At 37.5% G+C, this 17,591-nt stretch overlaps 1 protein-coding gene across 4 annotated transcripts in view; it reads left to right on the top strand.

The window, feature by feature from the left end:
• Window positions 1–17,591, top strand: part of NEBL (nebulette) — a 344,799-nt gene that overhangs the window by 223,858 nt on the left and 103,350 nt on the right. Inside the window, exons 1-2 of one of the 4 annotated variants that reach the window (XM_006742882.3) lie at window positions 11,419–12,256; window positions 12,349–12,420. The exons of 2 other annotated variants lie outside the window; for them this stretch is intronic. In XM_006742882.3, the coding sequence (XP_006742945.3) occupies window positions 12,017–12,256; window positions 12,349–12,420 (312 nt within the window). In that variant the 5' untranslated portion in view covers window positions 11,419–12,016. Of the gene's footprint in view, window positions 1–11,418; window positions 12,257–12,348; window positions 12,421–17,591 lie in introns of those variants that run through there. One more of the 4 variants, XM_031038623.2, reaches the window with a different exon arrangement.

Here is a 17,591-nt window from a genome sequence, read left to right as displayed (position 1 = left end):
AAGAGAAAGTAAATATCATAAAGAATTATCAAAGGAAATACATATGTAGTGATTTTAAATCTTAAAATAAGGAACCAAGTACAGCCTTGATCAGATGCACATGTAGTGATCTTTCTGTAGAAAAATTATTTCATAGGGTTATAATAGTGGTCTGGTATCAAGCTTAAAATCTTGAAAAAAGGTGTCCTTGCTACTTTGTTAATTTGTCAGCAAAATACCTCCTTTACAGCAAACTTTATACTTAAGTAAAAATTTTGACACAAAAGAGACCCTCATAATGTGATTACTCTTTAAAGAGTTCACTTTTATTGGACAGTTTGTCATAGAAAACCTTGAAAGTTGCTATTCTGTGCATTAAAAATAAATTTACAAGAAATGGCCAGAACTCATACATTTAAAAAATAAATGATCTTGTCAAATGAACTTTGAATTTTCAGCCCAGAGCGCATGTAAGACCAGCATTTCTTTACCACAGTTATTATTGTCCTTATATTTTGGGATGAATTTTTCCTAGTATAAGTCTAGAGAATTCAGTTTTTGGCAAATTATCTTTATCAGTTATGTGTAAATCAGGGAATGCATGCTATGAAAGTCACTACTATCACACCATTTTTGACGAATACTTGCAATATTCTGAATTTTTAGTGTTTTTTAAAATTTCTATCGAGGCATAATTGACATATAACATTATATTAGTTTCAGGTGTAGAACATGCTGATTCAATATTTGTATACACTGTGAAATGATCACAATAAGTCTAGTTAATATCCATCACCATACAGTTACAAAAAAATTTTTTTCTTGTAATGAAACCTTCTAAGATTTACTCTCTTAGCAAATTTCAAATGCACAATACAGTGTTATTATCTATAGCCACCATGCCATATATTATATCCCTGTGAATTATTATTTTTTAGCTGGAAATTGATACTTTTTGATCCCTTTCACCCAACTCACCTATGCCCCACAGCCTGCCTCTGACAACTACCAGTAATCTGAGCTTGGTTTGGTGTGGGTTTTTTGTCTTTGTTTTTTTTAGATTCCACATATAATGAGATCATATGGTATTTGTCTTTCTCTGGTATTTTATTTATTTTAGTTCATTTAACATAACATCCTCAAGATCCATCCATGTTGTCACAGATGGCAAGGATTCCTTCCTTTTTATGGCTGAATAATGTTCCATTGTATATATATACATACCACATTTTCTTTATCCATTCAATAGACACTTAGGTAGTTTCCATATCTTGACCATTGTAAATAATGCTGGCGTGAACATGAGCAGATCTTTTTGAGTTAGTGTTTCTTGTTTCTTTCAGATAAATGCCCAGAGGTGGAATTGCTGGATCATACGGTATTTCTTCTTTTATTTTTATTTTTTGAAGAAACTCCATACTGTTTAAGCTGTTACTCATTGAATCCTTTTAAAAGAAAACTCACCAAATCTTTTTGGCTGTCAAGGCAGCTATGTAGAAAGGGTAGGCTCTACTTAAAGGCAGTAAAATCTTCCTTTTAAATTATTCTCCACTCCCTTTCCTTCATTTGTGTGTGCAATATCTTCTATGCATTTGAATTGTGTTTAAGAGTACCACAACACAGACTTTATGATCGCAGGACATAGTGATCAGTAGAGAAAAAGTGTTATTCAAATAGATTTGAAATCTTATTTGTTAGTGTGATTTCATCAATGTACAGTTACAGAACAGAATAGCACTAGGGGTATAACTGTATCTTGAAATGCCTATTTTAAAATTTGGAAGATTAATTTCTCAGGTTGACTGGCAGCCCTTGGTCCATATACTATGCGATATAGGCCTTAATTGTTGTTACTTACAGTGTTTTGTGTTGCTGGCTCATGTCAGCTCATCTGAGCCAATTGTACTCAGCCATCCATTCCTTCCTTCCCGCCCTCCCTCCCTCATTTCCTTCCTTCCCTCTCTCCCTTCCTTCCCTTCTTCTCTGGGGGAGATGGTTGTTAAGTATTTTCCAGCTTACTACTGCTTATACATCTTCCATTAATTAATAAAAATCGGGAAAGTTTCTCAAATTAGGTTCCTGCCAGGTCCAGGATGCTCTGAATGCTTCATTATTACCTGCTTTACCATCACTTCTGACTCCTGGGGAGTTTTTATTTTTGCCAATTGTAGGAATCCAATTGTCCCCATACCACAATTACTCTTCCTTTAAATCAATTCCTTGGTAGTTGGAAATTGAAAAAGATGATAGAAAATAATAATAATATCACTACCAGGAAGAAATAAAAGTCATTGAGTGTTCTATTGTTCTATGTGTCCATAGATTTTACACAGATTGAAACAGTATAGACCTGAGTTGGAATCTCTTAGTGTGAGAACTTGGACAAGTTATCCACTTCCGGTCCCAGTGTCTCATCTGTAAAATGGGTGTTGTGAGGATTAAATGGGATTTTATATGTAGAGCCCACTGTCACCGTGCTTGGCATACAGTGGTCACCCTTCTGTGCCCTCTCCTAGTACCAAGCAGGGAGCTTCTAAGAGTTTTTGACTGCCTTCCATTTTTGTATAAAGTTTAACTTTCTCCAGAATTTTCAGCAGAGCTTGGGTGAGGAATAACACAATTATAAATCAAGTCCTTGGATATCACTTCATGTAACAGTAATTTTGATTCAAAGCACTTCATTGCATTTAGATATTATTGAAGATCCTAGCAGTTACAAAATATCCACTTTTGCTGGTTCCATGGAGAAAAGAAGCTGGGTCCTCTGTGGAACAGAAATAAGATACTGTTTCCTTTCGTTGCTCAAGGGCTTTTCTGTTGAGAATTTGAAAATTTAAAGTTTTTAATAGAAAAAAAATCTCATTTCAGTAAAACACTTAGCTTCTTTAAATGATCTATCAGTCTCTTTAGTAAAGTATTATTGTAATACTGCTTTATAACATGGTTTAAAAAGGATTTACCTAGCCCAACTGATAAGCAGTTGCTGGTGTGTTTTAAATTGGGTTATATGAGTTCAAAATGGGAGGACCAATGGAGGATATTTCACTGTTTGGACTTTTTTATATTTAGGTAGAGAAATAAAGAGTGAATATCTATTATTCACTCATATAATCATCTATTTATTAGATAGATAATTAAAGAGTGAATATTTATCCTGAAAACTGCTGGGGCTTTAAATATGTCATTCTCATTAATGAAACAAGATAGCATTTTGAAAATACACCTTTGGTGAAGTTAATTAAAACATCATTTAAAGAGTTAATTCATTATTTATAAGAACAATTTAAACCTTTAATAAAATACATTCCCATACAGAGGACTCTGATTTAAATAGGTCTGGAAATGAAATTAGATTGCAATTTTTATTGCTTGCTTATTAGGATTCTGAAATTCTCATCTTAAGAAGTTTAATATTAAATGTATCTTTTTCACATTTAAGGTATATACAATCAAAATGAAAAAGAGCTAATGATTTACAGTCTTATGACATTACATACAGCTACACTGTGCATATTGGATAATCACTATCCACTAAGAGCTCATCTGAATTGAGATGTACTGGAAATGTAAGATTAAAATACACTGGATTTCAAAGACAGTATAAAAAAATGTAAAATATCCCAGTCCTTTTGATATTGATCACCTGTTCAAATGATAATATTCTGGATAAATTGAGTTGAATCAACTATATCATTATAATCAATGTGATATGTTTTTTTAATGTGGCAACTAAAATATTTAAGATTACATATGTAGGTCACATTATATTTCTATTAGACAGAGCTGCTCCAGAGAATGATTTCTGAAATAGTTAAAACATCACAGGTAACCATTGCCTGAGGGATGCTACTTTAGGAGCAAATAAAAAATATGCCAAACATATTGGGGTTATGAAGGAAAACTTCACACACACAGTTTGAGGAAAAAAAAAAAGGATGGAGAAAACCATGTATAGGTATAAAGTATAAAATACGATAGAAAATAGACATCTATAAAATTAATTGAACATTGATAGAAAATCTTTAAAACGTGCTGCTACTTTCTTGAAATGTAGGTTTTATAAGTCCAACAAATTTTATCATAGTCTAAGAAAATTCATATATTTCACTGAATATACTAGTGAATATTGACTATCATATGTATATTCAGTATCTGAAATACCCCCAGGATGCAATGCTTATTACAGCTCATGGCATAAAGTAGATGCTCAATCAATATTTGATGAACGAATATGTGATTGCTATAGGAGAGATGGGTAGAGATGTTTATCGGTTTTGTTCATTGATTATCTGAGGAGATTAAAATAGTGCCTGGCCCATAGAATGCACACAAAAATATTGGTGCATGGTGAAATAAATGAAGACACACACACACACACACACACATATTAAGTAATAAAGAAGGTAAAGTACTCAGAAATTACCCCCAATATATGTTCAACTAGTCCTCACTATTCAAAGGGTACCAATTGTTTTAAAACATCACTATACAGCTGTTTTAATTATGGATTTGCTTTAACTATGATCCTATTTTGGTATTATGTTATATTTTGAGTTATACATCCATGGAAACAATTGGAATAAGAAAGAAGCAGAAATTAGAGCTTCAAAAGTTCTGAATTTGTGAGGATCAGTTGTGTTTTTTCTCTGGCTTACAACTATGGTGAAATCATGATCTCAGGGTCCTGGGATTGAGCCCCATGTTGGGCTCCCTGCTTTGAAGGGAGTCTGCTTCTTCCTCTCCTTCTCCCCCTCCCCACACCCTGGCTTGTGTGTGCTCTCTCCCTCTCTCAATAAATAAGTAAAATCTTAAAAAAAAAATCATGATTTCAGGATAAAACAAATCCTTAGTGAACATAGGTATAGTAATTGGATGCTATAAGGTTTCTGCTGAAACATTGATATTTATTTAGGAAAGAGTAGAAAAAAATAGGTGCATTCCAATAATAAACTTGTAATTGTAGAAATGTGGAAGTGTGAAATTTGTGTTTTAAACACATTTAACATAAATTCCATTTATTTGGGGGGATATATAACACACATGTATTTCCCTTGAATATTTTTCTTCCTTAAACTAACAAACCTGGAAGTGATTTCTTCACTATGAATTTTCATGAATTCCAGATACACAGTGTATTTAAATTGGCTAATGGTAAAATGAAGGGGTAAAAATTAAATCCGAGGCATATGAAGGGAATAGAGGAGGTGTAAAGGTGCTGTTTCCGCAGTTAATTGACCAGGAACTGTGTTGCTTGTAAAGGATTCATGGTTCAAACTGGCTTAAGCTTTTTGTGTTAGGATAAGTGATTTCCGCCCATTTACTTCATCAGTCTGTCCCCTGAGGTCCCTCTGCTGTCCTCTTCTCTCTCCATTGTATTCTCCAGTGACATTGAACTTTTGGTTCCTCCAACTCTTGTCTCTGGGTCTTTGCAAATGCTCTTTGGATGCATTCCCTAAACCCCATCACTCTGTCCAATTCTGGCTTAAATATCCTCTCTAGGGGGAGATCTGCCCATTGCTTGGTTTCTACTAAATCTTCTTGTTATGAGCTCATGTAACTCCCCAATTTCCCTTTAAGGAACATCATTACACTCTCTCCAAAAGGGGCAAAATCGTCTAGCTTTGCATGTGTTTATGTAAATTATTGTTCTAATGGCTGTCTGTTTTAATGTGCTCTACAACCCCCAAACCTTCCCTTCTTTGCTTAGAATTTGAGGATTTTCTCATTTTAAAAAATATCTGAGGGGCACCTGGGTGGTTCAGTCGTTAAACATCTGCCGTCGGCTCAGGTCACGATCCCAGGGTGCTGGGATCAAGCCGGTGTCGGGCTCCCTGCTCCGCGGGGAGCCTGCTTCTTCCTCTCCCACTCCCCCTGCTTGTGTTCCTGCTCTTGCTATCTCTCTGTGTGTCAAGTAGATAAATAAAATCTAAAAAAAAACAAAAAAAAAAAACCTGATTTTTTTTCCCCCTGAAAACATGACAAAAACAGCTTTTCTCCATAAACCACTAGGAAATCATTTACTTCCCCGTGTTTTCATAAAATTCATAAATCTTGTCCCTGCTTAGGACATGTTATGAATTAATTGATAGGACATCTATCTCTGAAGAGTTAAAGAATTGCCAACAGTGATCAAGCCCGCGTGCTCTCTCTGGCTCTTGATATGGTGTTGACAGCCAAGCAAAGAGCTTCTTCAATAAATCCACTCTCATATTCAAGTTTTTCCAGATGTGAGAAGTAATTAAGTCTTTGCATTTATTGAGGCCTTGTATGCTTTTCAAGAGGGAACTAACTGGCAGCTGTGGTGAATTAACTCTGCTCCAGTGCATGTGTATGTGTTGTGTGTGTGTGTGCATGTGTGTATGTGTGTGTATGGTGTGTGTGTGTTTGTGTGTTGTGTGAGAATGTACGTATATAAAAGCACACATGTGGCATTTGCCAATAGTCAAGCGAAATCAGACCTGAGAACAAAACACAACAAAGAGCTAATTTCAATAAACACCAAACATTGTTACAACTGTATTTCACAGTGGAGAGCCGAGTGCTTTGTCCGGTGGTAACTTCTTTTCTACTTTTGCCAAATGTTGAAGGAAAGCAATAATTAAAGGATAATTAAAGCATTTCTATCTGTTAAAGGATATTTTTTTTTTTAAAGATTTTATTTATTTATTTGACAGAGAGAGACACAGAGAGAGAGGGAACACAAGCAGGGGGAGTGGGAGAGGGAGAAGCAGGCTCCCCACAGAGCAGGGAGCCCGATGCGGGACTCGATCCCAGGACCCTGGGATCATGACCTGAGCTGAAGGCAGTCGCTTAACCAACTGAGCCACCCAGGCGCCCAAAGGATATTTTTTTTTAAAAAATGGTGAAATCACGATTCTCATGAAAGACAAATATTTTAACTCATTAGTGAATGAGGGCACCAGTAAGAAGTTAAGATTGGTTCAAAGGTGAATTTGGAGAATGAGTAATAAGGAATTGCTGAAATGAATTTAGAAATAAAGGCAAAAAGCTCTATTGACAGGACCAGTAATCAATTGCTTTTCCCCAGGACACAATTAATTTGCATTTGTATGGATAAAGCATCATTAGCATTGTTACCAGTTTTTAACATTTTATGGTTTCATGAGGCAGTTCAGACAGCAAAAGGCCAAATTACCCAGAAGGTAACACTAGATAACACAGGAGGTAAATTTTTTTTTTTTTGCCAGTTTCAAAGTCTTTAACAATTCTTCCTGACACATCTCACACGAAATTCTAGGAAAGGGATACTTTTTGGTATAGCCAAGCTGTTTGATTGAGCCTGACCCTTTGGTTCTGGTTACAAGGCTTACAGAGGCCACTCAGACCTTGGGCTTCTCCCAGCAGGAAGGCCTGTGGAAGTGACTGTATGAGCTTCACTGTTGTTCATACTGAACTAATGTCTCAAGTAAGCAGTGAATTAAATCAAAGTCCTTCAGTTCGCTGGATGCTCATGTAAATGTGGACTCTGAATGAGAACACATGCCCCTCAGTCAATACATCTGGAACAATACTTTTGATTTTGGCATCCCAACCACACCTGACCCGGAAATTGTGCCAAAAATGATTTGCAGTTTCTTGTTGTTCTCCTCCTCCAATACCAGTTTAGATATATAGCTCTCGTTTGTGAACAGGATCTCTACTTGTGAAAACAGGATTATGAATACAAAAAAAACCCCATTCTTTTTTTTTTTAAGATTTTATTTATTTATTTGACAGAGAGAGACACAGCGAGAGAGGGAACCCAAGCAGGGGGAATGGGAGAGGGAGAAGCAGGCTTCCCGCCGAGCAGGGAGCCCAATGTGGGGCTCGATCCCAGGACCCTGGGATCATGACCTGAGCCGAAGACAGACGCTTAACGACTGAGCCACCCAGGCGCCCCAAAAACCCCATTCTATTAAATCTTATTTTAATGGCATAATTAGTAATGGTGACAATTATTCAGGTTGCTTTGTATTCTTTTGATTTCTAATTAACAAACAGTAATGAAACGACCATTAAAAAGGAGAAGATGGGCTTAATGAATGTAAATTGTAAAAATAGATTGGGCTAATATTAAGCGAAGCTCTTGTCTTTTATAAAGAAGACAAATTGCCCAAGAGAGCATACATTTCTGGTTTGAAGAAACAATTTCATCCCCTCATCTACCAGTAAAGTTCTCTTTTGGACAGTTGCCAAACTGGAACTATGTGAGGCAGAAGTAAAACGACCAGGGGTTCAACTGAGACTTCTGGGAGGTAGTCATAAAAAAAAAAAAAAAAAAAAAAAAAAAGAAAGAAAGAAAGAAAAGAAAAAACCCAGGCAACTGAAAACAAGTCTATGAAAGACTGCCAAGACAGGCAAACAAGTCAGATGAACTAATTCCTCTCTCACCTAACCATTCAGAGGGAATATTTTGTAATAAGAAATCTTGAATTGATTCCTAAGATGGAAAAATTCAGTTTATCTCTGGAAGTTTTCCCTCAACTCAGAACTGACTCTCCATCTATTTTAATTATTATGGATTTTCATTTGCAAGTCTCTCATCACCATGTTGGCAAAAAGCACATGTTCTATCACTATCAAGAAAAGAGGAAAAAGTGATATAAGTATGAAACATTGATCACAATCTGGGCAATTCTTACTGCACATGACCTTAAGAGCCCTGCAGACAGGGGAACACTGCAGGACAGGTGTTGTTCGTACACAGGAGTTTCCTTGGCCAGGGGCTCTGTCCCAAGACCTGAATCACCCCTGGGACCTGGCAGTTGCTATGGAAATACATTTGCTTACACAAAAACATCAAACTCTAAACAGATTAAAGACTTTTGGGAGCACCTGGGTGGCTCAGTCGGTTAAGCGTCTGCCTTCGACTCAGGTCATGATCCCAGAGTCCTGGGATCAAGCCCCTATCGGGCTCCCTGCTCAGCGGGGAGTCTGCTTCTCCCTCTCCCTCTCTCTCTCTCAAATAAATAAAACCTTAAAAAAAAAAAAAAGACTTCTGTATTGTAATATGCAAGTTAGCCCTTATCTTTAGGCTGTTAGGCTGTATGAGGCTCTTCTGGCCTTTAAACACATATTGATATTATAGAGTCTTACCCGGTGAAATGAGAAGACCCTTTCATATCAAGTGCTTTTCCTGGAACTGTATAACTTTGTTGGACAGTTGACAAATCTTGTGTTTATGAGAAGCTTTGCTATTTTTTAACTGCTTTGCTTTTAATAACTTCTGGCAATTTGGTTTTTCTCTTTAACTATGGAGAATTAGGGTGGAGAGGGATTAAAAAATTTGCCCTAGAAGATGTGGGAGAGTCATAGAGGGAAGTCGAGGGTCTTGCCATAAATAATGTGATCCCCACGTTGGTCTCATTCAGTATGAGGGCACGGGTAGAGTACTAAAGTAAGAGGTAGGCAACATACATAAAGTACACAATAAGCAAAAGGGATTGGCAGTTATACTGGAGATATTCCCTTATTGGGTGCCCCAAAGTGAAGATATATATTAAACATGACATTTAACTTGGTTAAAAAAAAAAGAGGGAAATAGGGAATTTTGAAACATGATAGCTATCCATGAAGAGTTTTCTTCTTATTTCCCAAGTTGCATCTGGGAGCTACTGACAAGAGAGCTTTGCTGTGATAAAGTGCAAGGCTTAAAATGTTTTCAAGAAAACTTTACATGAATTTTATATCATACTTACAGGAGAGAGGAAAACAAAAGAAGATACATTCAATCAGAAGAAATAATGTATGTAGCTTGCCGAACAATCCATTAAGGGGTTCATCCAGCACGTCTTGAATGATGTTTTTTTTTTTTTTTTTCCTGCCTTATCTTAGCACAGACTATGGTTATTCACCATTACATCCCCAGCACCAAGCACAGTCAGTGTCTGACATAGCAACGCTTTTTTAAATGAATGAACATAAAGCTCTGATTAAGTTTTGGTCCTGGTATTCCATTGAGTAACTTTGTGAATGAGACAAATAATTAATTTCTCTTGGTCTTAATTTTGTCCTCTGTAAAAGAGAGGGCTTTTAGTAAGATTGATTTCTTAAGGATCCCTCTGGGTTTAAAATTTTGACTCTAAAATCCACAAATGGAAAATGTGTGTTTACCTTGCGTATGGTGTTTGGTTTTGCTTTCAGAACTTCTGTGTATAATCTCAACAGGTTATTTTCTTCCAGCACAGTGGAGAGTCAATAAGCACATATTACATGATGGGAAATGAGGAAAAGCAGCCGTTGAAGTTCACTGAAGGTAACTCACTATGGGATTAGATGTCACCATGAGCGACACAAGTCATCTGAAGCAGCTTTGGTGAAATTTTCTCCTCATGCTTCTAGAAGTTTGATAGAAAAGCTTACAGAAATTGCTCTTCCCTTTTTCCAAATAAAGATTATGTGATAGATCTTCTGTAGAATATTAGAACAGTCTTTTGGCAGAAGACTTGAGGGAAACAGAGGTCAGACATTCTGCTCCCTTATGGAACAAATATAATGTGCAGAGAGATTCCTTGTAGAATTCTCTACACAGCTATGTTTAAAATAACATAGTTGTTACTTTAAAAGTGAAGGTTTCCAAATTCAGCGCCCTTGGGGACTTCTTTTTGGCATTTTGCTAGTAAGCAGGATATGTGATGCCATTAAGTTAGCCTGTATCAAAAATCATCTCATGAAAAGACCAACAACTATTCTAGAATACATTATTTTTTCAGAGTAGGATAATGTTTCCCTAAGTAATACTTCACAGAAGAATGTTAATTTTCTGGAGCATCGGGTATCATTAAAAAATGGTAGGTAAGTAGGTAGATAAGATTAGATTAGATGAATAGGATTTCATGTTTCAGAAATGCTGGATTAAGAAAACCTAACCAGTTTTCTTGGTTGTGGGTCTTCTTGGAGTTTCTGATTTGTCATTATGCCATGTGGATCTCTAAGTCATAGGGGTAGAGATGAATATACAGGTTTTTCCAAACATATTTGCTTAAGAAACCTCCTTCCCCCTCCAGAGTATTCTGTGGAATTTTAGCCTCATGGAAAACAATTTGAGGAATAATCTATATCATATAGATGTTAGAATATTTTTCTTGTCAGAATTTTTAGTTTAGGTAAGGCCAAGGCAGTTAAGAAGAAAATCAATAATGACAAATTATGAGTTGCATAGACCCTTGTTATTGCCTAAGTTGACAATAAAGGATTTTTTGAGAAATATATTTTTAATTATATAACTGATGACACATGTTACATTATAAATATTTTTCCAAACTTTTCCAGGCATGCAGTACACATTGAGGATTATATAAAGAGTGAATATTTTATAATATAAAAGCTAGTGAATTTATAAAAATTGACACAATGGGCAGAATTGGAAGAGCATGGTTATTATTTTTTGAAACAATGATGTTTCTAGAATTCTTAAATGATATATCAACCTATGTTAATTGCAACTTCTCATGTTTAATGATGTTTACAATTAAAATAATACAATAGCAATATAAGATTAACAGTCATAATTAACTCAGAATAGATTCTTTGAAGTGGTTCAAAGGGCTTTTCATAATAAATTACTAGCCTTTAATCAGCTAATTTAAAGTTAGTACCTTTTAGAATGTGAGAAGTATGTGTTTGTCTCATAAAAAATTTAACTTAGGTTTCAATGATCTGGATTCACTATACCAAATCCGAGATATGTCTGACGTCCCAGCAAAAGCTTTATTTAGATGGAGTTGAGAAGTCTTTGAGATAACAGGCTTTGGGCTGTGCTATCTTGAGTGTTATAGTGGAGTCATTTTTCCCACAATCTTTAAGTTTCTCTCAAACTATTTTATGAATGAATTAAATTAGTGAAATATAAATAAATGGTCTCTTTTGGATTGCTTACCCAGTTTAGAGAATGTTGACTTTAAAAGGTCACAAAATTGAATTTTGCCCGTTGGAGTGGTATTTCCACTTGGGAGGCTCGCCCTGGCTGACCTCTGCAATCCCATCCATCCACTCACACGCAGTTGTGATAAGAGGGTGAAGTGTGAACTAAATAGGGATGAGGCCTGGGCAAGGTCATTTCTGCCAGAACACCAGAGACTCCCAAGAGCTCAAAGGTGCTGTAGTACAGAGAAAGGGGCTGTTCCCGAGAATTCAAAAAAAAAAAAAAAAAAAAGAAAGAAAAGAAAAGAAAAAAACCTCTATACGTAGAGTAAAAATGAGGGTCCCTATATTTGAGGATGTAAAAGATGAAATGGAAGAGGGAAAAACAGAGGAAGAAGAAGATGCAAATGACACGGTGAGTGGGAACACACCAGCTGAAGAAGGGTATTTGTTCCTCTAAGTTGATCTTTAGAAAAAAATGTTTCCTTTCCTTGTTTTTCTGGACAGGTGTTTTTTAAGCCTGTTATTGAAGACCTAAGGATGGAATTGGCCAGAAAATGCACCAAACTCATTAGTGATGTAAGTGGCTTAAGGAATTTTTTACTGTGTGTGTGGCACTATTATGTCATCGAATCATTGAGTTGGGGAGAAAACCCTGCAATCATCTGTTAAAACACAATTATTTTCCAGATCATGGAACTAAGTCCAGAAATTTGCGTTGATTTCCTCAAGGTCACCTATACAGAGAATTTCTGTAGGAGCAGGTCTCCGTGGTCTTAATCCAGAGTGCTGTCCCTTATGAATTTCACCGTCACTCTGGCAAGAAATCATAAAGCATTGAAATTTCAGAGCACATTCCGTGTGTGAACCACAAAGCCTTTTAAAATTTGTATGGTGATGGAATTTATTTCGGGAGGATCTCTGTCTAAATGAATGGTTTTTTTTTAAAAAACATTTCGGGGATTTTTCGAGGACTCTGATGAATGCAATAGTTTTCAAAACCAGAAAACAAAAATATAATTTTGTATATTGTATATATATATGTATATGTATATAAATACATAAAATGTATTTATAATCTGGGGTTCATGGGCTACTGAACTGCATGGTAAGAATCCTGAATTAGATGATGACAGTATGAGTAAAAAGGAGCATTTTTCTCATGACTTTTTTCATTAACTGGGATCAGTGTATATCCTATCTCCGGGGAATCCTAGAATAGTAGAACTATGTAACGTATATATACACTAGTAGTTATGTAATGGTAAACCAGTAAATAGGTAAACTAGAATTCTAGAAGCACAAGGAAAAAGTATTGCTCACCAGGGAAGAGCATTTAGATGCTCTCATTAACATGACTGTAAGAGAGTTGCCGGTGCAGAGGAGAGATGACTTGTGAAAAGTGAATAGGGCCTGCGTCTGTAGAGAAGCGAGCACAATACTGGCTGTTTCTGTTGTAGTTAATGAGCAAAGTGATCAGAATAGTTTGCAAATGTTTGTTTTCAAAGGACGTCAATTCGGGGAAGTGGGGTGGTACTTCGGCGTGTTCTCTGAAGTCAACCTGCCTACATCAATTTAACAGTAACGTTGGGGCAGGTTATGTAATGGGACTGGGCTCAGTTCCTCAAGGGCAACATCTATTACAGTTTCTTTAAGTAATGGTAACACATCTGAAATGTTTAGTGAACTGTCTGGAACATTGTGAGCACTCAAGAGATGTTCGTGTTTATTAACTACTACATCTGTAAATTATTTTTGTATCCATCCAGTAACATTTTATATATGACCCTCTGTCTCCTTGTGGCTTGTCAGAAAGAGCCAGAGGATGGTGGGAATCATACTCTTTCCATATATTTGACGTGTAATGTAATTGAATTTTAAATGGAGTATTTCTTTGTGCTATTATTGAGAGTTCTAAGCTACTGCATGTGAAAGTTCTTTGTAAACTATAATAGTGATGGAATGATGACAACAACAGTAACATCAGCCTAGTTAAGATTTATCGAGGACTATGTGCCAGGCATTGCAGCTTCTAAGATGGGTTCCACTGTTTTTCTCATTTTAGAGGTGAAGAAACAAAGACTCAGAGAGGTTAAGTATCTTGCCTGGGTCACACAGTTAAGCAGTGGGGAAAAGGATTGAACACAAAGCCCTCTTGGCCTTAGCCATTCTGCTGTGTTTGCTCTTTCTGTATATTTCCTTGCACAGTTTATCTTAGCTTTACTGTTATTGATTACACTAATATTGGTAATGGGAATGCTACTATTTAAAACCTGAAGTTTCATAACTCCAGAAATAGTACCTCTTCCAGCGTTGTTATGTTTTTTATTAAAGGGTAATTGTGGATGAGCTAAAGTATATTATATAAACCATTGGAACTGAAGTGGCAACTTCAGTGAGTAGGTGATTTTATTGGAGTTGTTTTGGATAAGATCATTTTTCAGTGACTGTAAAACCAACCTTATGGTGAGGGGCATGGCCTTTACCATTTTGCAAAGCCAAAGCCCTGTTAGTCCTCTCCCATGTAGGAGAAATCAAATGCATGGGAGTAATTTCTGTTTATTATAGATTTATGCTGCATGGCAGAATCTCTGTACTTAAATATTTAGATCACAGATTGTGGCCTAATTTATATCTGTGTACGTGTTCACCTTTTCTTTCAAAATAGAATTCCATACTTTTTAAGATACTGGTTTTTTTTTTAATTTTTGGAATTTTTATATTTACCAATGAAGAGTCTGAACAAGGACTTCTTGTCTCTAAAACAAAACTGAAAAGAGGAGTTTGTACCATCATTCTAAAAACAAATTTTAATTTACACTTTCTGGAAGGACTTTATGTACTGGACCCAATAGATTTTCTAGGTTTTCGAAGTTTGGTTGAAAAGGTATTTAAGTACAAACTGCTTTATCCACGGTCAGCGTCATCGGTGTTTTTATATGGAGCTGATGAAATTACATTGGAAGTTCTCACGTCTGTTCTATTGTCTGCCTTATTAGATGGTTGTCTAAAATGTGTATTTGAGTTGCGGCAGTCACGGAGCGGAAACCGATGTAGAAGTGGACGAATGGTTCCAGGGAATTAGATGGGAGTTCCAGTTGAGGCCCTCTCCTGCTTCTGACGGTTCCCCTCAGTTAGTGCCCACGTTTCATTTAGTGCAAGGGCCTTTTCCCGGGTCTCAAACTTAAAGACAAACCTTCAGGTCTGTTCATTTGTTTTCCAATCCCTTGTATCCCAGAGGGGCATCTGTGTGTTTACCTGAGCCTTTTTGTCTGTTTGAAGGCAATCTGTTTGTAGCCCACGTCCTCAGGTGAATTTGGTGTCTTGTTTGCCTGGTCTGCACGGGTCTTCACCTTGAAGCCGTGAGAAGCGGCCTCATGTTCTGTTCACCAAACCATATAGTTAGTGGGCCACACACCTGGGATTTGAAACAAGGTCTGCCCGACTCCCAGACCTTGGCCATCATCGTGTTGTTCCTCTTCTGCTGTGTGCCAGGCGCCCCACATATAGTACTGTGGACTGTGTCACTAATGTTGCATAGGAATGATCTAGAAATAAGTCCAGGGACTTACAGTTCTCCCTAGAAAGAAATGGATGTTTTTCAGGTCAGGTGGCTTCACTATGGGGCATCAGTGTGAGGCATTTTTCCATTTTTTTTTTGCTCTACCTGGTTTCCCTCTGCATAACTCACTCTCCCAAATTACCTGGTCCTCTGAGGTCGCCTCTTTTATTTTTCTGTTAACCACATAATGCTTTTTATTCCCCCAGATATTCTCTCTCTCTGGGCCTATTGGTCAACTATCTAATGAATTCCTTGAATAAGTCAAGCCTATTAACTATATTGAGCCATCAGAATCATGGATCTAGTAGCCTTTTGTCAGGTGGTCGTAGAACATATTAGGTTAAAGGAGATATTTTTGTGTGTTTCTTATAAATTAGGCATCAAGAGTGTCTGCAGAGTGAGTTTGGCCACATCTGCATGAAGCTTGTGACCCAGTGTTTTGGTTCAACCCCTTTGAGGGTATTCACTCGCATGGCAGCAAAAAGAATATTTTCCAGGCAAATGAACATTGTTGTGGGTAAATCCTTCCAGTGCTAAAAGCATCAGATTCCACGACTATCCCTCCAGAGAGAGCTCTGATTGTGTTAAGAGAACCTGGCATAGCAGCCTTAGCTTGGAGCGTCCTCCGCCCCATCACCACAGAGTGAGGGGACTGCTGTTCTCTCTTCCAGAGTTCGATCCATTGAGCCAATATGGCTCCATTTGACAGAAGATTTTCTCGATACTTTTGGTTAAGAGTGCCTGGAAAAGGAGGGACGCCTGGGTGTCTCAGTTAGCTAAGTGTCTGACTTTGGCTCATGTCATGATCTCAGGGTCCTGGGATCCAGCCCCATGTCAGGCTCCCCACTCCGTGGGTCATCTGCTTGTCTCCTTCCCCTCTGCCCCTACCCCTGCTCACATTCTTTGTCTCTCTCAAATAAATAAATAAAATCTTAAAAAAAAAGAGTACCTGTAAAAGGAAATATCCTCAGACATTTCTACATCTGTCATCCAAGGTCAGCCATTAGCTACTGTCATACCAAGTGAAAGAGACTGGGCTAAGAGGAGAAAGCATCACCGAACTGATTTAACTCTAATTGTAGTTGAGACATGGTGGGATTAATGGGTGTGGTCAGAGCAGAAGGTAAATATTTGGGGTGTCTTACTGAGTATTAAGTCATCAACTTTGCCCACCTTTTTTTTTTTTCCTATTAGAAAGTAACTTGGATAGTATCTTGGTCATGAGTGCAGATGGCCACCAGTGACAGGAAGACCCTAACATAGAAGCTTAACATATAGGTGGGATTTTTCATTCTCACATAATGAAGTGTGGAGGTAAAGGGTCCAGTCTTGGTATGGTAGATACTCTCAGGCTCTCAGGTTCCTTTCCTTCTGCTTTGTCATCATTAGTATGGTGACTTATTGCCTTGTGATGACTTCATGGCTGTTGCATCCCTATGACTGGGAAAGGTGGAAGAGAAAAGTGTCAAAGGGCTGAGCCAGCAAGTCTTTCCCCTTTGCCCCAGAAACACCAGGAACACTGCTAGGAAGACTTCTATAAATGTCCTGTGGCCAGAGCTGGGCACCAGGGGAGGCCAGTCGCTGGCTAAGGGGAAGGAGCAAACCGTGTCTGATTTAGAGCAACTCATCCTCTGGGACTGGGGCAAGGGTCTGGCTACTCTCATAAATACATCTGGGTTCTGTTATTGGGAAAGAATGGGGTCACATAGGCAGTCTATCCAATAGACGGGGCCATGGCTCTGTAGGAAGTGGCCGTCTATTTAGGGATTTTATTTCACCTGGGATGTTGTGTCCCTCACCGGTGTAGTTCCCACCCATCTATCTTTTTCTGTTATCCTGGCAGAGGAAGGCTAACACTATGTAGCATTCTTTATATAAAAATGTAAGATCATTTGCTTATCATGACTCAGGTAAAATTCAATTAGAAATACAATAGGAGTGACAATAAGCAAATAATACGTGTGTGGGTGTGTATGTATGTGTGTGTGTACCTATCTTTTAAAGACCAAAGAAAGGACTGGAGACCCCACTTAAGACTGAACTATTTGCCTGCACAGTGAAGGAACTAAATACTTCACCCTTATCTTGTGCTCTTGTCCTGAACATTCTGCTCAGGTCAGAGCCTATCGGGGGGCCCTGTGGCCGTTGCACACACCACTGCAGTCAAGAATGTGACTGTGAGGGGGGA

The sequence above is a fragment of the Leptonychotes weddellii genome, chromosome 5 (assembly GCF_054177405.1).
Source record: "Leptonychotes weddellii isolate Sample4059 chromosome 5, ASM5417740v2, whole genome shotgun sequence".
In the NCBI taxonomy this organism is placed as follows: Eukaryota; Metazoa; Chordata; class Mammalia; order Carnivora; family Phocidae; genus Leptonychotes; species Leptonychotes weddellii.
The sequence above is the reverse complement of the archived record's forward strand: the minus strand, read 5'-3'. Positions and strand labels throughout refer to the sequence as shown.